Source organism: Ranitomeya imitator, chromosome 2 (assembly GCF_032444005.1).
Source record: "Ranitomeya imitator isolate aRanImi1 chromosome 2, aRanImi1.pri, whole genome shotgun sequence".
NCBI classification, from domain to species: Eukaryota; Metazoa; Chordata; class Amphibia; order Anura; family Dendrobatidae; genus Ranitomeya; species Ranitomeya imitator.
In genome coordinates, this window is record NC_091283.1 from 743,088,986 (window position 1) to 743,113,829 (window position 24,844).

Consider the following 24,844-nt stretch of genomic DNA (forward strand, 5'->3'; position numbering starts at 1 on the left):
CACTTTGACCAGTCTGGGTAGGTGTGAGGACCCCAGACTTCGCTGCCATACAGGAGGATTGGGGCGATGATGGAGTCGAAGATTTTTAGCCAGACCCTCACTGGTGGCTTCAGATGGTAGAGTTTCCTTCGGATGGCATAGAAGGTTTTGCAGGCCTTGTCTTTCAGGGTCTCTATGGCTTGTTTGAAGCTCCCTGACCGGTGAATCTCTAGGCCCAGGTAGGTATATTTGTCTGTTCCTGTGAGGTCGCAGTTGTTGAGGATAAATGATGGGTGTTGGTCTGATCTTCTCTTTCTCCTCTGGAACACCATGGTGTTGGTTTTCTTTAGGTTGACCGGTAGAGCCCAGGTGGAGCTGAATTTCTCTAGGATTTTCAGGTTGTCCTGGAGGCCTTTCTCGGTTGGTGACAGCAGCAGCAGGTCATCTGCATACAGCAGGAATTTCACCTGAGCGTCGTGGAGGGTGAGACCTGGTGCTGAGGAGGATTCCAGGGCGGTAGCCAGCTCGTTGATGTAGATGTTGAAGAGTGTTGGACTTAGGCTGCAGCCTTGTCTGACTCCGCGGCTCTGCTGGAAATAAGCCGTTCTTTTGCCGTTCACACTCACGCTGCAGCGGTTCTCGGTGTAGGAGCTTTTGATGACATCGTAGGTCTTTCCTCCTATTCCACTCTCCAGCAGTTTCAGGAATAAGCCCGGGTGCCACACTGAATCAAAGGCCTTTTTAAAGTCCACAAAGCAGGGGTATATCTTCCCATTCTTTGTATTGTAGACGTGTCTCTGAATGAGGCTGTGCAGAGTATAGATGTGGTCGGTGGTTCGGCATGAACCCTGCTTGGCTCTTGCTGAGGACGTTGTGCTCGGTGAGGAAGGTGAGGATCCTCTTGTTCAGGATACTGTTGAACGTATGTATGTGTGTGTGTGTGTGTATGTATGTGTATATGTATGTATGTGTGTATGTATGTGTATATGTATGTGTATATGTATGTATATGAATGTATGTGTTTCAAGATTCAAAGAAGCTTTATTGGCAGGACCAAATACATATCAGTTTTGCCAAAGCAAGTGTATAAAGGCAATAGGGATAGGGACTGTGGGGATGTTGGGTAGGAGCTGTAGGGAAGGTGGATGGGGGCAGATCCATTGTGGGGGCTATAGTCCATGGCATAGGGGAGGTGGGTGGGGCAGATCCAGGTTGGGGGCTATAGTCCATGGCATAGGGGAGGTGGATGGGGGCATATATGTATGTATATGTATGTATATAAGGCAGCACTCCAAGTCCGTTCAAGGTGAAAGGCTCAGTGTGAGCCGAAACGTCGCACAGAGGTGTGGGTTTGAATAAACTACACACTTTTTTCACCTTGAAAGGACTTGGAGTGCTGCCTTCTTTTTTCTTCTTGGTATACAATTTGGGTAAATGTGTGGACCATCTCACCCAGGAGGTCAGGCACCCACCGGTGAGCATTGTGCTGTTCTAATTTTATATATATATATATAAATTGTGTGTATATATAGATATATAAATTTATTAATTAATATGTGTGGAGATGCTTTTGTTAGCAGAATCACACAGCCATCATCTATCTACAAAGGTGTAAGCTCAATTTCTGTGTTTCGCTTCAGGCACCTGACATATAATGTAACAGTTGACCACACATTGGGAAGGGGTAAAATTCCACATGGTTGTTTTTTTTTTGTTAGTTTTTTTTCTACTTTGTTATACTTAACACTTTGTTTCCAAAATTGTAATGCACTGAACTACACCTTTTTGCCATTTAGGAAATGCAAGTCCCCGTTACATACGATGTACTTCATACAACTTTCCAGCCACCTCCGATATGGCAAAACAGTCTCAAGTTCCAATTGCTGCTGTTATTAAACCTCTGGCAACCTTACCGTCAGATGAGGTAACAATGTATAATACTTGTATTGTTGCCACATGGTATTTCCTAATAGTAGGAACGTCCACTTGGTCCTCATTAATTAGCCTCTGTGGCTATATGACAAGTCTGCTTCTATTGAAGTACACCGAGTACAGCAATGTAGAACATGGGACGACTAAAGTAAAAGGAGCCATGTAAAAGGAATCTGTCACCAGATAGACAATACAAACTGCATGCATTATTAAATAGATTTCTTGCTCCAGATGAGGCTCGTATACTCCCACGTGTGAATGGCAGTAGAATCCTCCTTGGACATCTTCCTTTCTGATGTTCTCAGTTTTTCCCTAGCTGGACACATAAAATGCTCATCTTAATATCCGGTTTATATACAGCCATTTTTTTGAGACAACAAATATTCTATTTCTCCTTCGCCTCATTGGGGGACACAGACCGTGGGTGTATGCTGCTGCCACTAGGAGGCTGACACTAAGTGATACAAAGAAAATTAGCTCTTCCTCTGCAGTATACACCCTCCTGCTGGCTCTCAGCTAACCAGTTCTTGCATAGTGTCCGTAGGAGGCACACGGACGGGTCTGCTATTCAGACCCAAAACTCTTTATTTTTAACTTTTACTTTTTTGGTTTTACCTTTTTTACAACGGACGAAGGGTCGACAGATCCTTTTAAAGGCTCCGATCTCCCCAAACCATCAACAGGCGAGCACGGAGAGTGTCGCCTCTCTGTATCCTCTCCTGCGACATGGGATGCCACTGCCTGAGCTGATTCTTAGGGGAGATGGGTCCCTTCAAAGGCACCGATCGCCCCACAACCTGTACGGACGAGCACATGGAGTGTCACCTCCATTTATCCTCTTCCCCAGCCAGGCTTATTGCCGGACATCCATCCCTGTCCCATCCTAGGTGATTCCCTTTGGATGTACAGAGGCCTACATCGTGGGGTCCGAGCAGCCCCCACTGCACCACCACTATTGAAAGCGGATGGTACAAGGAGGCAGACGCTTGCTCTCCACCTCCCTGCTAAAGGGACGATGAATTGAGGGCTTTTCTTTATCCCTGCACCGTCCAAACAGCAGCAACAGCAGAGGATCTCTACACTTTTCTGACCTGCTGAACAAAGCTACATACTCTGCCTTCGGCAGTCACCGTGGTAAGTGCCGGGACTCGAGCGGCTGGAGGGCTCTGCGCAGACGGCGTGTTTTTTCCCCCTTGTTTTGCAGCAGGGGGTAATTTTTCCCTTTTTTTTTCCCGTTTGGCGCCGGCTGGCTCCAAAAATTTAGCCCCGGCTTCAGGTTTGTGTAGGCCGCACCCCGGAACCTCCGCCCATGCTAGGCCACGCTTCATGGCTCCGCCCCCCTATTCACGCACCCCGGCAGCATAAAGGCTATGACCAGTATTCCCTGGTCTTTAAAGGCACATGACTAGCAATCCATGGTCTAAATGGATTGGTCCAGCATTCTTTGGCCTTAAAGGTACATGACCGCATTCCCTGGTCTTAAAGGCTCATGTCCAGTAGTCGCTGGGCTTATAGTTACGTGTCCAGCATTCCCTGGTTTTTAAAGACACATGACCAGCATTCCCTGGTCTTAAAGGTTCCCTAGTTTAAAAGGGCTCATGACCAGCATTCACTGGTCTTAAAGGCATGACCAGCCTGAAGCCGGTCACCTTTCCCAGAGTACCTAGTTCAAATGAGCTCAGGAGCCCGCCGCCGATCCTAGCTCTTCCCAGAGTACCTAGTTCCCCTCAAGGGGCTTCGCCACTGGCACAATCCATGGCTTCTCTGACCACGAGATTGAACCCTCTGTGGTTTGAAGTGCTCGCAAGACCAATATATATGGATCCTCCCCTATATGGGAGCCTTAGGCTAGCAGGGGCCACATGTATTCTAGAAACAGAACAAGACTCCGCATATGAATCAGACTTCGCCTTGGATCTGGACTCGCCAGAGCCTCAGAACAAGATGGATTTGCCTATTTAGGCCATCAACCAATCTCTGTAGATTGACAAGGACTACGTTTCTGCTCTAGATCACACAGGGTCCCTCAAACCAGAAACCCTTAGTAGTGCATTTGCAATTTTCCTGGACAGCGAGCTTCCAAGTAAGCGATTCACTGGCGAGCACCATGGTAACGCAGTGGTAAACACTGGTGTTTTTACAGCACAGGAGTCCAGGGTTCCGCCCCCACCATGAACAATCGCAAATGGACTTGCTCTAGATACAGACGCCTCTTCAAGCGACATCAGATGCCATGCCTGGTTTAACTGTTTGTTTTTAAGGGCGATGGGTCCTTCAAAGGACACCGATCTCCTCACACCAGCATCATATGAGCACATGGAGTGTCGCCTCCACGTATACTCTGCTATACCCGGGCCTGATTGGGCCCCAGTCGACCCGGTCCTCCAGGGAACTTGATCTCCGTAGATGTACAAACGCCCTCCTTTTGACGTCCTAGCAATCCCCCTCTGCATCACCACTATTTAATGGATGATGCTTAGAGGCGGACGATCCCTCTCCACCTCCCTGTTAAGAGGATGGTTGATTCAGGGTTCATTTTTTTATCTCTGTACGTTCAATGACGGCAGCAACTCAAGACATGGTTTTTTTCCTCACCTGCTGGATGCAGCCATGCACTTTGCTACCTAGCAGCTTAACTCCTATGGTATACCTACCAGTATCCCTGCCCGATGGATCATCTTTTACACATACCACGGACTGTCAAACAATCTGACTCGTTCCGTCTTGCGGCCTCGAGTTCAGCGCTCTGCCTTTCTTTAGCCCTGAACGGGTTGCCACGGCAATGGTCCCCTGGCCGGAGACCTTAGCTACTTTGATTCACAATAAAAAAAAAAAAATAATAATAATAATTTGGAGTAGTGTCCAGAACGCATCGGAGTGTCCTATGTAAATGTGCTATACAGCTCACCACAGGGTGTTTGGTTTGTGTAGCTTTTGTTACTGATGGTTCCAGTGTTGGTCTATATTTGTTTGATTCAGAACAGTTGTTCTTTTCCGGAGACAGTACAGCTGGCCAATCAAACCTCTTGAGCGGGAGACTTTGTGGTGCACGCCTCTTTGAATGCGGCTATGCGCTAGTTGCACAGCGAATGCCATTTCATTCAGAAGGGCTTGATGGATCAGAGAACTGAATCGTACTCCGCGTTTGGAAAAAAAAAACCCTCTGACATCACTTCCTTAGAGTGGTCGCTTATCCGGTGAGCAGGGAGGTGTTTCCCACGCAGGAACAAAGGATCGCAGGCTTCCTATAGATCCAACCAACAGTGGAAGAGTTGTCCAGCACAATCTAGATCTAAGGGATCTTGGTTCCAAAAAAGGGGACCGAAAAGTAACACTGGTTCTGCACCTCCTAACTTTTAACAAGCTTGAACAGGCAAGTCACAATATTGCCCTTCGGCTTTGCTACAGTTCCCAGAGTGTTCGCCATTATCATGGCGGCTGTCATGTCCCTTTGGTACTTTCGGTGTGTGGCCGTCCTGCCCTATTTGGTCGATTTTCCAGCTGTTCTTCAAGGTCTATGCTGAGCCCGTATATATGTACCTTACGATACCCTTCTTCACCTAGGCAGGCGGATAGGCTTAGACTGTTCTTTCTCATTTCCAGCCCAGCAGATATCGTGTTTAAGGATGATCCTGGCCACCTCCAGAGGGTTGGTAATCCTCCCTTGAGACAATGCCGTGGTCCTTCAACAGGGAATCCCCGCTCTTAGTCACTTATCCCCTCATTCTGGGCCGGAATGGCCATCTGGCAATTCTGGCAAATGCCAGAACGGCCTGTCTGGTCGTGGGCTATCTTCTCTGCTACGTCATTAAACGAAGCGGGTTCTCAGGACGGCTGAATTTCAGCCCCGGTCTGTTCCTGCCCTCATTCCATTCGATCGGCAATGAGGATCCCTAGGAAGAATAATAGCAATGGAGACAGTTCCCTTCGCTCCGCTTGCTTTCTGTAGGGCAAACAGATTCCCAGAGGGTAGTCTCTGAGCGTCTTTTTTTTTTTTTTTTTTTTTTCATCCAGGGGAGATCCTTTCTCCCGGTTTAATACTTACTAGTGACTACAGAGCGTCACCACACTGCTCAAGATCTCTGATTATCTCAGGAATCCAGTCTCCCGATCAGTTTTCTGGGGATCCCAACAGTACCTCTGCTCCTACAGCAGGCTTAATGCCTTTTGACACGTCTCCCCATCCAAATTCAGTTGGATATTGTCTCGGCGGTGCCATACGTCTACCATCTAGCAGGTACCTGTAGTCATGCACCTTGACCTACGTACCTCACACTCTCTGCTGGGCAGAGATCTATCATTCGGTGATCTCGGCAGTACTCATCCCAGGAGTAGAACTGACCGGCAGTTTTTTCCTTAGCCGCCAGGGTCGCCTCATGTGAGTGGGAAATTCATCCGGAAGTCTTCTGACATATATGACTTCACTGGAGCACTCCAGATGTAGATCGAATGGCGTCCAGACTGGACGCCAATGTACTCGAGTTCATGGTTCGACCTCGAGACCCAAAAGCCATCGCAGTGCATGCTCTGGTTCTTTTGCGATACCAGCTCCATCACGCCTCTTCCAGAGAGCTTTTAGGAAGCAGGAAGGCCCCAGTGTTCCTGGATCTCGCACTGGCCAAGTCAGGTGTTAGGTGCTTTTTTGTTTGGTGGACTTAATATTTTTCAACCTTATTGCAACAAAACTGCAAGTAGGGACTTTCTCGCAGATAGTTTTCACATGTGGTCTCTCCCCATCGTATGGCTTTACATTTTGGGTCTTTAATAGTTCTGGGAGTCTTACAGTAGGCTCTTTGTGATCTGGATAGACTTTGCTACACTGCGAGGTCCCCCCCCCCCCCCTCTTTCTCTGCGATCATGTCATTCAGATGGGTCTTCGGAGCTGGCTACTCTGCTCCTTCAGACATTTTCTCCTTATTACCATCAAGGCAAGGTTGTCTTCAGGCCGTCCTCGTCTCTTGTTACTAAGGTGGTATCGTACTTCCACTGTTACGAGGGACTAGTTCTTCCCTCTTCTCTTTCCGCTCCGGTCCATAAAACGGAATGGGTTCCCCATACCCTGGACAGTGTGAGGGCCCTGAGTACATACGTGTCGAGGTCGGCGTCCTTCCAGAGGATGGACATTTCATTTGGGCTTCCTGACGTTTTTCAAGGACGGCTTAGCCGTTTCTTCGGCCATGCCATGTTAGCCTAGTGGTTTCTTCACACATCTAGAAGTCCTTCTGTGTTAGACGTCAGCCTCTTTTCGCTCCTCTCGATCGATCGAGGTTTTCTTGGGTTCTAGGCACCAGACGTCAGCAAGGCACGTCTGTCAGTTTTGCGGGTTTCGTCCAGTTCGCCGCATGCATCCTTGAAGCACTATAATTTCCAGACTTCTGCAGACGCGGGTCTGGGCAGGCGGACTCTGCAGGCCGCGGTGGCGCACTTGTAAGTAGCGGTTACACAGGACCTGATCTGCTGTTGTCCCCACCCAGGGACTGCTTTGGGACGTCCCACAGTCCGTGTCCCCCAATGAGGCGAAAGAGAAATAGGGATTTTTGTGTACTCACCGTAAAATCCTTTTCTCCGAGCCATTCATTTGGGGACACAGCTTCCATCCTTTGTTTTGTTTTTATAATTAATATTTATATGACATGCTGTACTCTCATATGTTGTTGATCCTCCTACTGCTTTTGCACCAAACCGGTTAGTGGAGAGCCAGCAGGAGGGTGTATACTGCAGAGGAGGAGCTAATTTTCTTTGTATCACTTAGTGTCAGCCTCCTAGTGGCAGCAGCATACACCCACGGTCTGTGTCTCCCAATGAATGGCTCGGAGAAAAGGATTTCACGGTGAGTACACAAAAATTCCTATTTTTTTTTCTTTTAAAAACAGATACAGATGCAAATAATGAATTGTAACCCAAGTGTGAACACGTAAATGTGTGAATATTTAGCTAAAAACAAATTTTACAATTGGATTTCAATACCTTCCATAGCCCGAGGGTTGCATTGTCCATTACTGTCTGCAGAATGAGTTATCGGAGAACCTGTCAGTGAGCTTGTTGGAGAAGTGTTTTTTTGTTTGTTTTTTAAAGCTGAAAGGAGCCCTAAAAAAGTTACTTTCCCATCAGAAAGAGCTGATTGGATCCTCAGTTTTCTCATTCTGCAGCCAGCAATGTGCAAGTAAGCAAGTGTTTGTAAAGACCACATGGTGCAACATTTTTATGGAATCCAATAGCAAACATTTTTTAGTAGAAGATACATATATTTAATAATAATAATGACTCCGGACTCTTTTTAGAGATGTCAGCATCTTTTACAGTTACATGCTTCTTACCTAAGACATCTCTTCTCCACTGGAAGTCTGCCTTACGGAGTAGCTCAGGATAGATGATTGTCGCTGCTTTTGGCTAATAGGACATGATTAATAAACATTTTTGTTCAGTAGCAATTTATAGTCCAAACAGCATATATGGAATATTGTAGTGAAGTTATTTTCTCATTTATGTGTTTTTGTATTGTTCCTCCCTATATAGGCCCCTCCTTGTATGGTTGATCATGGTGAGACTGGACCTATTCGATGCAACCGATGTAAAGCCTATATGTGCCCCTATATGCAGTTTATTGAGGGTGGGAGAAGGTTCCAATGTTGCTTTTGCAGCTGTGTCACAGAAGGTAAGTTACTTACATAGTTTCTAAGTGTGTACTTGATTTATGACTCGGTTATCACGCAGATTAGACGTTTACATTCCATATCTCTCCTGTATAAGGTTATCCTTTCAGGAGGCTTCTAAGCAAGGTAGTGAGAGCTGTAATTACCAAGCTGATTTTTTTGTATCGGAATTTACGAAGACCTCTTTAGTGTATGTGCACACCGCAGCTTGTGGCCAGGTCACTTTTGTAGGCACTTCATAGCCTGAAATGGTTAAAAAGTTAGAGAAGGCACAACATATACACAGCAAGTTGTTTTGACACTGCTGTGCATATGATCATTCTATTTTACTTTTTTTTTAGCTTGAATCCTGCCCTACAGAAAATGCGCATACCCTTTGTTAGAGACTGCTTTACAGTGGTAAATGTACTGTAAAGAAGAAAAGTCTCGTATGTATATGTAGAAAAAAAATCATTTTGGGCTATTTAGCCAGGGTTAGGCTAGGTCTTGTGACTGCCTTTCTGTTTAGCAGAAAGTAATTCATTATCTGGTGTCTTGGGGTTTTTTTTGTTTAAAGAAACTATTACAATGATAAAATTGTCTATTGTATTTTTCTGTCTGGATTATATGTCCATGATGTTTTATATTTGGACTGATGACCTGTGTATGGATATTTAAGTTTGCCATTATAGACAACTTCCATGTCTTTGATCTCATTTTGCAGTGCCGCCTCACTACTTTCAGCACTTGGATCACACAGGAAAGAGAATAGATTGCTACGATAGACCTGAGCTCTCAATGGGATCGTATGAGTTCACAGCAACAGTTGACTACTGCAAGGTATAACAAATTATGCTTAAAGGGATATTCTTATCTCCAAGATCTTATGTATGGTATGTAGTAGGTGTAATAATATTAGCGCATACCTTAAATTAGAGATGTAGTATTGTTCTTCCAATTTGCTATGTCGCTTACCCCCATGTGCAGGGCATTGCAGTACCTTGGGTATCCATGGTTACAACCACTAACAACTAACTTACTATATTAGTGGTCGTCACCATGGATACCTAAGCTACTGCAGTGCCCTACGTGGGGTAGGCGACATAGTGAATCAGAAGAACTATACTTTATTTCTGATTAAAAGTGTTTGCTAATATTATCATACCTACTACATATTGGAATAGGATCTTTGAGATGGGAATATCCCTTTATGAGTCTATCTGACCCATGGCAGGTCCATTAGGGATTATGGATTAATTGATGAGTAAACTTCTATTCACATATTTCCCCCTCTTCTTTGTTTTTGTCTGCGCAAACAGAATAATAAGTTCCCAAACCCCCCAGCCTTCATCTTCATGATTGACGTTTCATACAATGCTGTGAAGAGTGGCTTAGTTGCACTGATCTGCGAGGAGCTGAAGCAGCTCATTGATTATCTGCCCAGGTTGGTCTTTGTTCACTAATAATATGTGCACACTTTCCTAATAAGTTATGATCCATAAATAACGTCAGTCTTTTCTTATTTCTAGGGAAGGTAGCATGGAAGAATCAGTGATCAGAGTTGGGTTTGTGACCTACAACAAAGTTCTTCACTTCTATAATGTGAAAAGCTCCCTAGCCCAGCCGCAGATGATGGTGGTGTCTGATGTGGCGGATATGTTTGTCCCCTTGCTGGATGGATTTCTTGTAAATGTGAATGAATCAAGGACTGTCATTACCAGGTAATCGTCAGTCCTATCCATAGAATAGCCAACAAATTAGTTACATCATAATTAAAACAAAGTCTATTTGTCAGGATAATCATGATGTGTTAGTAATTGCATCTGTTTAATGCGAGACAGTCTACATAAAGGGGTTCTCTAGATCTGCAGCTCTGTCCCTGGGAAACGGTGAATATGGGTGGCAAGAGTCACACACCACTAATCTGATTGGCCTATCCTAAGACTATTAATTTTGTATCTCCGGAAAACTTTCAGCAAAGTTTCGCCAAGTGCTTTCAGCAACAGCCATTGCCTCGTCTTTCCTTTGTCTCCCATAGTTTGCTAGACCAGATTCCAGAGCTGTTTGCAGACACCAGGGAAACGGAGACTGTTTTTGCACCTGTTATTCAAGCTGGTTTGGAAGCCCTGAAGGTAAATGTCTCATAAGTTGAATCTCTTGTCTGACGTCGTTCTGTCCTGCAGCTCCGTATTCATTTTTTGTTTTCTTTTTAGGCAGCCGACTGCGCTGGAAAACTTTTTGTTTTTCACACTACTCTTCCAATAGCTGAAGCACCAGGGAAGCTGAAAAACAGAGATGATAAAAAGCTTCTCAATACAGATAAAGAGAAGGTAATCCAGCATTATTGGGACCAGGCAGGTGCCGGTTTAGTACATTGTCCGGATTATGAAACCCGCCATACAATGAAATATAGGATCACTCACTTGGAAGGGTACAACATTTTCAAGAGGAAAATTCACAACTAATTATTACATTACATACAGTAGCTGTATATATAAAATGTATTAATTGATTCATATATAACTTATATAAATATATATGAATCGGTTAATATATATATAGACTGCGATTTCATATACATTTATTAACCAATTCACGACATGATGTATAGGTGTATCATAGGTCGTGTCTCGCCCTTTGACTTGGGCTCTGGCGCTGAGCCCACAACTTTCCTGGCACATGACAGCAATTCTTTTGGTGTTTTCACGCCAGCCTGACTCAACTGTGTCAAATTGGATGGGAGCATTGCCGCACCCACCTTCAAATTCATAGTGTCTGTGTCCTGTGCCAGAAATGATCCATCAGTCTCTGACAATAGCAGCATTTCTGGCGCTGTGCACGTCACTCGGATTCTTAATGAATTCAGTGCCTTCTACTCCAGCAAGACTGGTCTAGCACGAGCATGCACTACTCCAGTCTACACCATTCTTGACTCAACCCCACAATATGCATGAGTCATCATAAAGTCACATCCACTGTGCTTGAACAGTTAAACGCAGCATTTATGCTACATGGGAACATGACCTTAAAGGGAACCTGTCAGCAAGATTGTGCACAGTAACCTGCAGACAGTGTCAGGTTGGTGCCGTTATACTGATTACAATGAAACCTGGGTTGATGAAATACATCTTGTGGTTCTTCTTTAATCTTTATTTTCAGTTTTGAGTTAGAATACAGCCTGCTGACAGGTCACTGATCCCTCACTGACCGGCCCCCTATTTTACATAATGAATATTCCTTCTAGAGAAAAATAAGTTGCCTCCTCCAAGATTGCGCCGCCTACGCAATAGCATCTTATCGCGGATAAATGCTACTGCACAGGCGCGGCCGGCGCCATCTTAGTGGAGACAATTTTTCTCTATTGCCTCTCATTGGGGGACACCGGAACCATGGGTGTATGCTGCTGCCACTAGGAGGCTGACACTATGCACAAAAAGTTACCTCCTCCTCTGCAGTGTATTCCCCACCGACTGGCATTATGCACTTCAGTTTAGCTTACTGTCAGTAGGAGGTGGACACGGGTCTTTCATTAGATCCTTATCTACCTCAATGTGCATCGTTCCTTTTCAGATTTTCCGGAGGGATACATTGTGAACAGTCACAACTGTAATCCCACATTACGGACTAGGAGTACGGCGTGTACTGCCACCCCGTATCCTCATAGATCCGACAGCAGGACCAAGATCCTAGCAGACAAGCGTGCTTAGAAGTCCGGTCCTAGCTCCGTCCCCCACCCACTCGCCCACCAGAGCCTGTCGGTTGCGGAGACGAGGATGTCCATCACCAACTCCCTGGACATCTCATACCTTCCTTGGATTAAGGTTAGTAACGGACGATGTGGGATGTGTGAGGTGAGCATCTCCCCCACCCGTCCCAGATTAGGCAATAGGCGTTAATAAGGGTTACCCCGGGAATTTTTATTACTAAAGGGTGCAGGCTACCTTTGGCCCGGTCGTCGCAGTTACCTTAGGCGGAAGACATTTGCAGGGGACAGGGATCTTAGCTGCAGACAGCTTTTGCAGGCACAGATCCCCTCCTCCGCGCGGCGACCTTTGCAGGCAGCTGTGTCTCTTCAATCCTCAACTGATGCGACCGCACTGCCTTTTGCCCTGGTGCGGTTGCCTTTGCAGGCAGCCGCGCTGCTCCTTTTCCAGATCGTCCCTCATGACAGCACCACAGGAGGTTGCTCTTCATATCCTTGATAGGGACAGGAACACAGAAGAGGTTAAATAGCCCCTCCACCCCTCAGTGTTTTTCCTGTCCCTATCAGGGACAGACGCAGGAGAGAGTTCTCCAGAAGATTAGGTTTTTCTCTTTACCTGATCCGAGGTCAGGTCTTGGAGCAGGAGCTCCGGAGAGCGGTCCATCCTCCTGGAGGGGGCTCTGGCCGCGAGAGTCTGGCGACTCCTGAAGTCGCACGATACCGCTGGAGGTCCCTCTGCGACTAGGTCGAGCTGTCTGCTCCCATGCGCTGCCTCATCCCCTCATCAAAGGGGGCGCTGAGGCTGCGGCGGCGGTGTGCGGCCGGTGCTGGCGTCGCTCCCCTAAACTTCCGGTCCGGCGCTCCAGCCGGGGGTGACGACTTCCGGGGGGCGTGGCCGGATTCCGGGGGTCGGTGGCACCGATTGTTTCCGGGGCGCCTGGGAGCTGCAGGGGGACATCAGAGCGCAATGGCTGAAGATTATGCGCCGGTTTCCAGGTCCCAGGCTGGTCTGCATGTGTTCCAGATGACGCATGCGCAGTACAGCTGGGAACCTGAAATCACCGTGGAGACAAGCAGCTGAGCTCGGAAGGAGGACGAATCAGATGTCTTGAAGCCGGGTAAGATTGCTACTTAATGACTGACATCTGACAGCACACTTGACCCAGTAACATGGAAGGTGCTACTCGCCCAGACGTCCAATCCTTAGAGCTGCACACGGACCATGTGAGTAATACGTGGTACGGGATGCATTCCAAAAAGTTAGTTCTGTACCTACAGGGATCTCCTTTACATTTCAGGATAAGGACATTCCCGAGAGGTCAACTACTAAAAAAAGGACTATTAGATGCCCATTGTGCACCACCAAACTCCCAGAGGGCTATAAGAAGAAATTATGCGAAAAATGCATCGCTAAACTTCTTAAAGACGAACAGGCTTCGCTGTTAGATAATATTAAATCTATGATTAGAGACGAAGTCCAAGCTACAGTGTCTACTATGGTGCCACCCCAATCTCCGCGGCCTAAAAGGCCTAGATGGGATATGGATGTGAGTTCCGAGGAAGGAGAGGTCTCAGGTTATTCCGATCCGGGCTCGGACGAAGAGGACAATACATTAACTGTGCTTCCGGAAGAACGGAAGAAATACTTGTTCTCATCCGAAAATACGGATATACTGCTAAAAGCAGTAAGAAGCACTATGAAAATAGAAGACTTGTCTGAGCCTTTATCAGTTCAAGATGAGATGTTTGGGGGCCTGAGAACTCGCAGGAATAGATTTTCCCGGTCAACAATCACATAACTGCAATGATAATGGAAGAGTGGGAAGATGTGGGGAAAAAAATTAGTAGTCCCGAGAGACTTCAAATACCGTCTTCCCTTTGACCCAGAAGAAACTAAAGTCTGGGAGTCGGTTCCAAAGATCGACATTCCTGTGGCCAAAGTCACAAGGAAAACGGCTATTCCCTTTGAGGACTCGTCAGGGTTAAAAGACCCAATGGATAAGAGGTCAGAAGATCTCCTTAAGAAAGCCTGGGAATCGTCAGCCGCCATTATGAAGACGAATATAGCGGCTACCTCTGTAGCAAGGTCCATGAGTCTTTGGGTGGACGAGCTGGAGAGTCATATTAAAAATAGAACTCCAAGGGAAGAAATCCTTAAATCCTTTTCAGTTTTAAAGATGGCGACTGATTTCATGGCAGATGCTTCAGCGGAATCCGTACGCTTTGCTGCCCGGAATAATGCACTGTCAAACGCAGCAAGAAGGGCCTTATGGCTGAGATCGTGGACGGGAGATACCCAATCCAAGAACAAGCTGTGTTCGATTCCAGTCTTTGGTCCAGTCCTTGACGAGCTACTTGAAAAAGCGTCTGATAAGAAGAAAGGCTTCCCTGAGGAGAAGCCAAAGAAACCGCAATTCTTCCGAAAAACTCGCTCCCACCCAAGACAGGACTACAGAGGCAAGTGGAAGTCCGGTAGGTGGAGCTACCCTAAAGGAGGCAGAGGAAGAGGTTCCTTTCGAGACCAATCAACAGGACCCAGCAAACAACGACGCCAACAATATAAGAGGGAGACTACAATACTTCCAAGAAGGATGGCAGAACATAACTCAGAATCAGTGGATTCTACAGGCAGTGGCACAGGGTTACAGGATAGAGTTTACTCATCCACCCCCCAAGAGATTCTGCTTAACACAGACAGTCATCAGCAGTACATCAAAGGCTGATAACAGACATACAGGAACTCTTAGAATTAAACGTCATAATACCGGTACCCCATCATCAACATTTTCAGGGGCATTACTCCAGTCTGTTCTCCATAAGAAAACCAAACGGAGATTACCGAACAATAATAAACTTAAAACCATTAAACGAATGGGTGGCGTACAAACGCTTCAAGATGGAATCTCTCAAATCAATTACACCGCTAATAAAAAAAAAACTCTGTAATGTGCACGCTAGATCTCAAACATGCTTACTATCATGTTCCCATCCATCCCTCAGATCAAAAATTCCTCAGGTTCGCAATAAGAAACCACAAGAAAATACTTCATTTCCAGTTTCAGTGCCTACCATTTGGTCTCTCCTCTGCCCCAAGGATATTTACGAAGCTCATGACGGAGGTCATGGCCTACTTAAGAGAGAAGGAAGTTCTCATTGCACCATATCTGGACGATCTGTTGCTGATCGCAGATTCATCCCAACAGATGGAAGAATCCTTAGAAATTACCACGTCACTCCTGAAACGTCTGGGGTGGGTAATAAATGCAAAAAAATCGAGTCTCGAACCAGAGACGCAGAAGATATTTCTAGGGGTACTACTAAATTCCGAACTAGAATACTCCTTCCTACCAGACCAAAAACAACGGTCAATAAAAAAAGAACTTCAATCAATAAAAAAACGGAAATACATCTCCATCAGGAAAGCAATGAGGATTCTAGGTCTGATGACCTCATGCATTCCCAGTGTACAGTGGAGCCAGTTTCACTCCAGAACGCTTCAAAGGGAAGTTCTTTCGATATGGACGGAAGAAAAGATTCACTAGACAACAGGATGTGGTTACCCAGCAGGGTAAAGCAGTCCCTCTCATGGTGGATCAACATGAAAAACCTCAAAAGAGGAAAACCATGGAAAATATCTCCATGCATAAATATAACCACCGATGCAAGCTCAAGGGGCTGGGGAGCCCACATAGAAGGTCGATACCTTCAGGGGACATGGCCACCATCGATACGCGACAGTTCCTCCAACTACAGGGAACTCAGAGCGGTCTGGGAAGCACTAAAAAGGTGCCAACACGAGATTCAGGGACACCACATCCGAGTCTTCTCAGACAACTCGACCACGGTAGCTTTTCTCCTACATCAAGGAGGACCAAGGCACCGTCCACTTCAGGCACTAGCAGAAGAAATATTCTCCTGGGCGGAAAATACCGTAAAGTCCATCACGGCAGTACACCTAAAAGGTTCACAGAACCATATAGTGGACTTTCTCAGCAGAGAGAAGGTACAGCCGTCAGAATGGTCTCTAAACGAAGAAATCTTTACTCAGTTAATCCAACAGTGGGGCACCCCACAAATAGATTTATTCGCCTCAAGGAGCAATACAAAAACGAAAGAATTCTTTTCGCTAAATCCAAGAGACAATCCAACTGGCATAGATGCATTGGCTCAACATTGGGACATGGAACTTGCATACGCGTTCCCTCCACTAGCCCTAATTCCCAGAGTTTTAAGGAAAATTCAGGAAAGTTTAGCCGTAGTAATCCTAATAGTGCCATATTGGCCCAAGAGGAGCTGGTTTCCTCTGCTGAAGTGGATGGCGGTGGAAGATCCAGTGTTATTACCACTAAGACGGGATCTTCTAATACAGGGACCATTGGTCCATCAAAATCTAAAGATGCTGGGGCGTGGCTATGTAAGCTAGGAGAGAAGACGCACCTTTTGGAGGCTCCCATAATCCTGATCTGAATCCGGCCATTAATCCCCCTGAACTGCAGCTTACACCGGCTGAGACGGTGCCCTGAGAGCTCGGGAGACCGGCGACCCCTCGGGCGGCGGCGGTGGAGCGCTGGAGAGCCGGTATCTGTGGCGGCCTGGAAGAGCGGCAAAGTCCCTGAGCTGCGGCGGCCATCTTTGAGCGCTGCTCCGGCGGGCAGGACGCAGCGCCGGCGGCGGCTGGAGCCGGGTGGATCCCCTGGGAGCGCGGCAGACATCTACATACAGCGGGGACGCTGTGGAACATCGGGGAACAAGAGACAGGTGCCGGGTCTGGAGCGGCGGGCGGGCCCTGGGGGACGGCGGCCATTACCACAGCGCACTCTCCAGCAGCAAGGAGAGAGGCGCTATATAGCAAGACTGCGGTGCATTCAGGAGGTGAGCTACCGACCTGAAATACTAAAGGGGGCAGAGCGGTGTGCGCCCTGAAAAATTGGGCCCTGCACCCCCCTTATCAAAAACCCCTGCTGGCACCATAACTTTGGAGGGATCGTCCCCCCTCCCTGCTGTTCTGCCTGGGGAGCTGTGGCTGCTCTGAGACCAGTGCCCGGGCAAATTCCTAAATTGATACATTTGCAAATATCTGAGACTCTTTGCTTGGTTTGCTGCCTCTCTGGGGTGCATCCCGGTGTTTGGCCCTGTCCGGTCTGCTAGTGGAGAATAGACTGCCATAACAATAAATCCGGTCCTTTGGTGGGGATCTTCTGTCAATCACCATGCATCATTCTAAAGGAGTGGGGGCTGCTGACAAGTTGAGGAAATATGCCAGAGAAGATGCCCCAGATAATACACGTTCTCTCAGAAATAATCCCACGCAGAGTCAACGCAAAAATCGTCTTTCAGACAGCAATGAGGAGGGAGAACAAGACTAACTGACTCTTAAACAAGCATCTGAGCAGTTGATGCAGGCCATATCTCTCACCAGATCCTCTCTCACTGAGAAAATAGAAGACGTGCATACTGAAGTGGGCCGTCTGCGACAAGATATACAAACTATGAGAGGGCGTATTTCAGAGGTTGAAACAAGGGTGTCTCAGATAGAGGACTTCATTGCCCCAATGGAGGCTAAGCTATCAAAGGCCACTGGCTCTGTGAATGCCTGGAAGCAAAAGGCAGATGACCTGGAAAACAGACTGCGTCGTAATAACATTCGAATTATTGGCCTACCAGAACGCTCGGAGGGTCAGCAACCTGAGCAATTTCTAGAGGACTGGCTTAAAACCTCCCTGGGAGATGGATTCTCCTCAACATTTTCTGTGGAGAGGGCCCATAGGGTCCCAACGAGACCTCTTCCTCCCGGAGCTCCGCCCCGACCCTTTCTGGCACGTCTCCTTAACTGCAGAGACAGGGATGCAATTCTTCGCTTGGCAAGGCAGAGGGCCCCTATTAAATTCAATAACGCCACCATATCAATCTTCCCGGATTTCTCTATGGAACTTCAAAAGCAGCGAGTTCGATTTATGGAAGTCAAAAAGCAGCTCAGGGATAAAAACATCATCTACTCCATGCTTTATCCAGCTCGACTCCGTATTGTTCATGAAGTCTCCTCCTTGTTCTTCACTGACCCGGCGGAGGCGGCCGAATGGTTGCGGTCATATAAGGGGCCTAGTACCCCGGACTCTTGAGTAGCTTTCTGTCTGATGGCAACACAATCTGGAGCTTTCTCTGTGGGTGCTGAGTTTATCAACTATACCGGACGCTGATTCCAGTGAGGGTATCCCCTTTTCTACCTGACTGTAGGAGTGTAGGATTATACTCCTCCACTGTTCAAATGTTGTTTTGTTTGGTATTTTACACCAGTTCTGATTGTTTATGTTTGTTAGTCGCCAGTGATAACCTTATGCTCTATATGATGTTCCTGATTCCCGCCCAGGCTGTGGTGTACATTATGCCTCTTCCCGAACGTAGATATGGGATCTGAGATTGTATGTATGACGTGGAACATACGGGGGAATTAAGACTCCTCGAAAGAAAATTAAGGTATTTTCACAAATTAAAAGGTATCATCCACATATTGTAGCACTTGTGGAGACACATTTGACCAGAGACACAGCTAAGTGTACTCAAAAGCCGTGGGTGCAATGGTCCCTTCACGCATTTCACACCAGTTACTCCAGAGGGGTCTCCCTGTTGGTACATAGGAATGTCAGGTGGGAGGCTAGAGAGTCACGACGCGATCCCGAGGGTCGCTTTGTTTTTGTTCATGCCTTTATTAATATGCGGGAATATGTGATATTATGTGTTTATAACCCACCCCCGGCTGGCATATCGGTCCTCCGCATGGCACTGGGTTTCTCCCTAAATTATCCTAATGCTAGTGTTATCTGTATGGGAGACTTTAATTTAGTCATGGATAATCTTAAAGACAGACTGAGACTAGACGGCGAGATGTCAAGGGGGCCCCTTTCTCAATCTCCCTCTCAATTGGCATCGTTTATGAACGGTAGCGGATGGTTAGACCTATGGAGAACACGTCACCCTGAGACAAAGGAATATACTTGTCATTCATCAACTAGACAGTCTCTATCCCGTATAGATTACATATTTGGATCTAGTGACCTAGCGCTATGGGTGAATAGTATCGAACATGGTAACAGGGGGATATCAGATCACAGTCCAGTTATTCTCAAGCTTAAATACGGTCAGTCAAATAATAATATACCTTGGAAATTGAATCCCTTCTGGCTGAAACTGATAGATTCTAGTGATAGAACGGTTGATCAGTTAAACTGCTTTGTCTCTACTCACCCAGACCCCTCGAATCTCAATCTGTTTTGGGACACTCTAAAGGCATACTTAAGGGGATGTCTGTCCTCTACAATTTCCTATATAAAAAGGGTGACGGCGGGGGAGGATGACGAGATAGAGCGACGGCTGAAAGACTCGGAAGCCTCCTATGTGGCCAATCAAACTAACGGCAATAGAGTGGAGTGGCTCACTTCCCAAAGACTATATGCTCAAAATATAGACACTAAATCGAAACGTAAATTATTCTTTACCCGTCAATCTTATTTTGAATTGGGGAATCAGGCCAGTACACTCCTAGCTTTTCTAGTACGTCAGCATAACACCTCTAATACGGTACTACAGATTCGGACACTCGATGGTTCGTTGGTATCCTCCACTGAGGAAATTCTTCGAAGTTTTTGTAATTATTATAAGACACTGTACAAATCGGGTAGTGGTCTTGGGGTCCCTGAATGTGCAGACTATTTATCAGACATAACATTCCCCTCACTGAGCCCAACCCAACAAGCTTTTATGGAGGCTGAGTTTACTCTGGAGGAGGTGGAACAGGCTATAATGGACATGGCCACCGGGAAGGCCCCTGGACCTGACGGGTTTCCCGTTGAGTTCTATAAAAAATATCGGGACCACCTGGCACCACTTTTATTGAAGGTGCTTCAGAACATATGGGAGGGAGAAATTATGCCTGAAACATTTTATGATGCAAATATCATTGTACTTAAAAAGGAGGGAAAGGACCCCTTGGAGTGTGGATCATACCGCCCCATATCATTGGTGAACGTAGATTATAAAATCTTCACTAAAATATTGGCTACTAGACTAAATACGATCATATTAGACCTTATACACCCAGATCAAACAGGCTTTATGCCCGGGAAAAGTACCTCCATTAATATTCGGCGGGTCCAATCAGTGATTCAATATAGCTCCCTAGAATTGGATAATAACTGGGCTCTGGCATCCCTAGACACAGCTAAAGCGTTTGACTCCCTCGAATGGCCTTTTCTTTCCGCATGTCTACAGAAATACGGTTTTGGAGATAAATTTATTAGAGGGATAGATACACTATATAGGAATCCTAGGGCACGGGTAATTGTAAATAACTCTATCTCTGATTCCTTTACCTTACATAGGGGAACCCGTCAGGGATGTCCTTTGTCCCCGGCTCTCTTTGCCCTCGCGATAGAAGCCTTGGCAATACGCATAAGGTCCTCCACGGATATCAAAGGAATAAGTATTGCGGATTGTGTGGATACCATCGGTCTATATGCTGATGATATGATCATATTTATGGATAAAACAGAAGAAACACTACCACGAGTAATAACGACTATTGATAATTTTAGTAAATTCTCTGGTCTCTATATAAATTGGGATAAGTCTGCTCTGATGCCTCTGTCTCATGTGCCGGTGCCTTGTCTCAAAAATCTCTCGTCACTACCTGTAGTCTCCAGTTTCAAATATCTAGGAATTTATATATCTCAATATAGTCAGCTGGACCTACGACTTAATATTTATCCACTACTGGACCTGGTCAAATCTAAATTTATAACCTGGAGCAAACTCCCTCTCTCCGTTGCAGGTCGCATTAATTTAGTTAAGATGATATTGCTCCCCAAACTTAATTATTGTCTCCAACATAGTGCTGTGCCAATACCCAAATCTTTCTTTGCAAACTTAAACTCCCTGACCACGTCCTTTATATGGGGGAAGACCAGACCCAAACTCAAACTATCTACTCTACAGAGACCGAAAAAGGGGGGTGGGGCAGCCCTACCAGACATTTATCTATACTATCTTGCCGGGCAGGCTAGGGCGATAAGCAAGTGGATGCCTAGCAACTCCCTACCTAATTCAGAAAGCCATTTAATCCATTCTGCCCGGATTGACTGTCCACTGGGTTTTTTGGAAATGGAGAAAGTTAGTGCTCCCCGTTTGCTGCCATTGCTTCGACAAGCGAGATTAATATGGAGACAAATTAAAAAAGTTATTAAATATACAGATATAATAGCTGAAATGCCACTGTGGTATAATAGTTATTTTCCAGAATTACTAAATCACCCATCTACTGAGTTCTGGATCTCATATGGTGTTCTCTCGGTGGGTAATTTATATAACCAGGAAGTTTTTGTATCCTTTGAACAATTACGGGATACCTACAATATCCCTAGATCTCAATTCTTCCGTTATTCACAGCTGAGGTCAGCCTTCCAGTCACATATGCGAAATATGGGTGCAAGTCGAGCAATTTCATCTCTACCCCTTATAGGCATTCTCAAATCACAGGGTCCTCAGGGATTCATTTCCTCTTTATACACATATCATCCGTGGGAGATGGGCTCACTATTAACTCCTTAAAGAAGAAATGGGAGGGACTTCTTCCCGATACACTGGGAGAGGAGTGGGAAGATATTCTAGAATCTCCAACTAAAGTTTCTCCCTCAGTTAATAACAGGATGACCCAGCTATATATTATATATCAGACTTATTTGACCCCGACACGACTTTTTAAAATGGGTCGCCTCCATACGTCAGACTGCCTACGATGTCACACACGTGATGCGGATTTTATCCACATGATATGGAGGTGCCCGGTAATTTTTCACTATTGGAAAGAGGTCACGACATTGTTAACATCTTTATTGTTAATCCCTGTCCCACTTGAACCATTGACTTGCCTGTTTGGGGTGTGGGATACAGAGACCTGGGATCACCATACTGGGATCTTCCTTCGAGAAACGCTCTTCTTGGCACGAAAGGTACTGGCGTTAAGGTGGATGGGTAGCTCCTCCCCGACTCTCGGAGCTTGGATTGACCTGGTGAACTCGGTTATCCCATATGAGAGAACACTGTACCATAATAGAGGATGCCCAGGAAAATTTGAAAAAATTTGGGGTAGATGGAACTCATCTCATCATACTCTGTAGTCTGCGCTGATTAGATATATACACGAGAGGGAGGGCATGTAGTTTTTGGACATCGTTACGGAGCAAACTTAAATCCGTTTTTCTTTTGGCGACTTATTACTAATGGTTAAAGTTGTTTAAGTTGTATAGTAGGTATTTTATAGGCACTAATGACTCAACATGCACAGTCTATTACCTTTGTGAACTTTGGATATGATAATGTTCTGTAATCATTTGTATCTGATGATATATTTAATAATGATAAATGTAATATGTGCAATGTTTGTTTACTCTGGAATTAATAAACGAATTAAAAAAAAAAAAAATCTAAAGATGCTACAACTCTCAGCGTGGATCTTGAAAGGGAGATCTTGAGATCAAAGGGACTGTCTGAGTCAGTTATCTCGACCATGAAAAAAAGTAGAAAGCCGGTGACCTCGGCTATATACCAGAAAATTTGGAAGAAGTTTTGTGCACAGACCAATACTCCAATATCCGTTCTCCAACAACCAGATATTCCTCAAATACTAAATTTTCTCCAAACAGGTTTTGATATGGGCTTAAGACCTAGTACGCTAAAGGTACAAATCTCAGCTTTAACTGCCTTTAATGACTATCCAATAGCGAATCATCCCTGGATAATGAGATACATTAAAGCTACACAACGTATCAGACCAACAATACGAAGCTCAGTATCCTCATGGAACCTCACTTTGGTGCTAAATGAGCTACGGAAAGCTCCATACGAGCCACTTGATCAGGCAGATCTAAAATCTGTGACATTCAAGACTGTTTTCCTCGTCGCAATAACGACAGCAAGGCGAATAGATGAAATTCAAGCCCTGTCCATAACAGATCCATACTTAAAGATACAAGAAGATTGCATCGTTTTAAAGTTGGATCCCTCATTTCTTCCAAAAGTTGTGACGGACTTTCACAGAAACCAGGAAATAGTTTTACCTACGTTCTGCCAGAACTACAAGAACGAAAAAGAACGTTCTCTTCATTCTCTGGATGTTAAGAGAACAGTGTTGCAGTATCTAAAACTTACAGACAGCTGGAGAATTGACTCTAATCTCTTTATCCAGATGTCCGGGGAAAAATAGAGGCAAAAAAGCCTCAAAAGCGACTCTGGCCAGATGGATCAAATCTACCATTTGCGCTGCGTATATTTCAGCTGGTGAATCTCCTCCAGATCACCTAAAAGCCCACTCTCTGAGAGCAGTATCTGCTTCATGGGCAGAGAGTGCGGGTGCATCCATGGACCAAATTTGCCGGGCGGCAACTTGGTCTAGCTCAAATACCTTTTGCAAGCACTACAAGCTGGACGTTCTTTCAAAGCAACAGACTAGCTTTGGGAGAAAAGTCCTCCAAGCTGTAATCCCGCCCTAATAGGAGTTATTTGGTATTTCTCCTGTGGTGCTGTCATGAGGGACGATCTGGAAACTTGGAGTTAGTCATACCGGTAACGGTATTTCCAGGAGTCCATCATGACAGCACCCATTATTTGCCCCCCCTTGAACTACTGTCTAATGTGTGATATGAACATGTATAGAGAGGAAGTTCAATAAAATTGTGTTGTATCCATCCTGATGTGGTACTTTGTAAAATCATTGAGGGGTGGAGGTGGGGAGGGGCTATTTAACCTCTTCTGTGTTCCTGTCCCTATCAAGGATATGAAGAGCAACCTCCTGTGGTGCTGTCATGATGGACTCCTGGAAATACCGTTACCTGTATGACTAACTCCTAGTTTTTCCGGCGGCCGCACTATCTTCTATCCGGCACGGCAGGCAGCGGCGCCACTTTTCCCGGCGCCACGGCCTCTAATTTAGGCCCCGGCTTCTGCTCGGGCCTACTCTTCTGGTGCCGACTCCGCCCACCTCCTCTTCTCTCGGGCGGGCTTTTCTCCCGCCTGATTGTCATAGCCCACCCACCGGCACCGTCTTGGTGCTCCTCTACAGGCGGTTTAGCTGCGCCCACCACTCCTGTGCCCCTTCAGGAAGCATTGCAGCACCACGATCGCCCCGCCCATTCCAAGAGCGCGAATCCTGGTGTCCCCGGCTACCTTTCGGATGCCATCTCCCGTCTGTTGCCCACACCTAGCTCCGGATCCTGAAGCTGTCTCTGACTGACTCTCTTGAGGAGCATCTTCCAAGCTGTGCATTGGACACTGAATCATCTGCCGTGAGTAGCTCTGCACTGCAGACTGACGCTCTCTTCTGCCCTCCTGTCCCCTAACCTTCTGGCATTACTCAGGGGTTTGTTCGCCATGTCTAATTCTAAGGGAGGTCGCTCTCGCCCTTCTAATTCTTCCTCTACTTCCTCTGCCTTAGTCAAACAGTTTGCGTGTTCGTCTTGTAACTGCAAACTTCCCTCAGGTCAGTCCTCTCCCCTTGCAGCAACCCCATTATGCCCACCGCCCAGGACCCCCCTGCTGTTCCGCCTGAGAG

At 46.2% G+C, this 24,844-nt stretch overlaps 1 protein-coding gene across 4 annotated transcripts in view; it reads left to right on the forward strand.

The window, feature by feature from the left end:
* Positions 1-24,844, forward strand: part of SEC24C (SEC24 homolog C, COPII coat complex component) — a 128,624-nt gene that overhangs the window by 75,484 nt on the left and 28,296 nt on the right. For all 4 annotated transcript variants that reach the window (XM_069753244.1, XM_069753245.1, XM_069753247.1 and 1 more), the window contains 7 exons: positions 1,776-1,903; positions 8,428-8,566; positions 9,268-9,383; positions 9,863-9,987; positions 10,073-10,264; positions 10,582-10,675; positions 10,757-10,873. In XM_069753244.1, the coding sequence (XP_069609345.1) occupies positions 1,776-1,903; positions 8,428-8,566; positions 9,268-9,383; positions 9,863-9,987; positions 10,073-10,264; positions 10,582-10,675; positions 10,757-10,873 (911 nt within the window). The remainder of the gene's footprint in view (positions 1-1,775; positions 1,904-8,427; positions 8,567-9,267; positions 9,384-9,862; positions 9,988-10,072; positions 10,265-10,581; positions 10,676-10,756; positions 10,874-24,844) is intronic.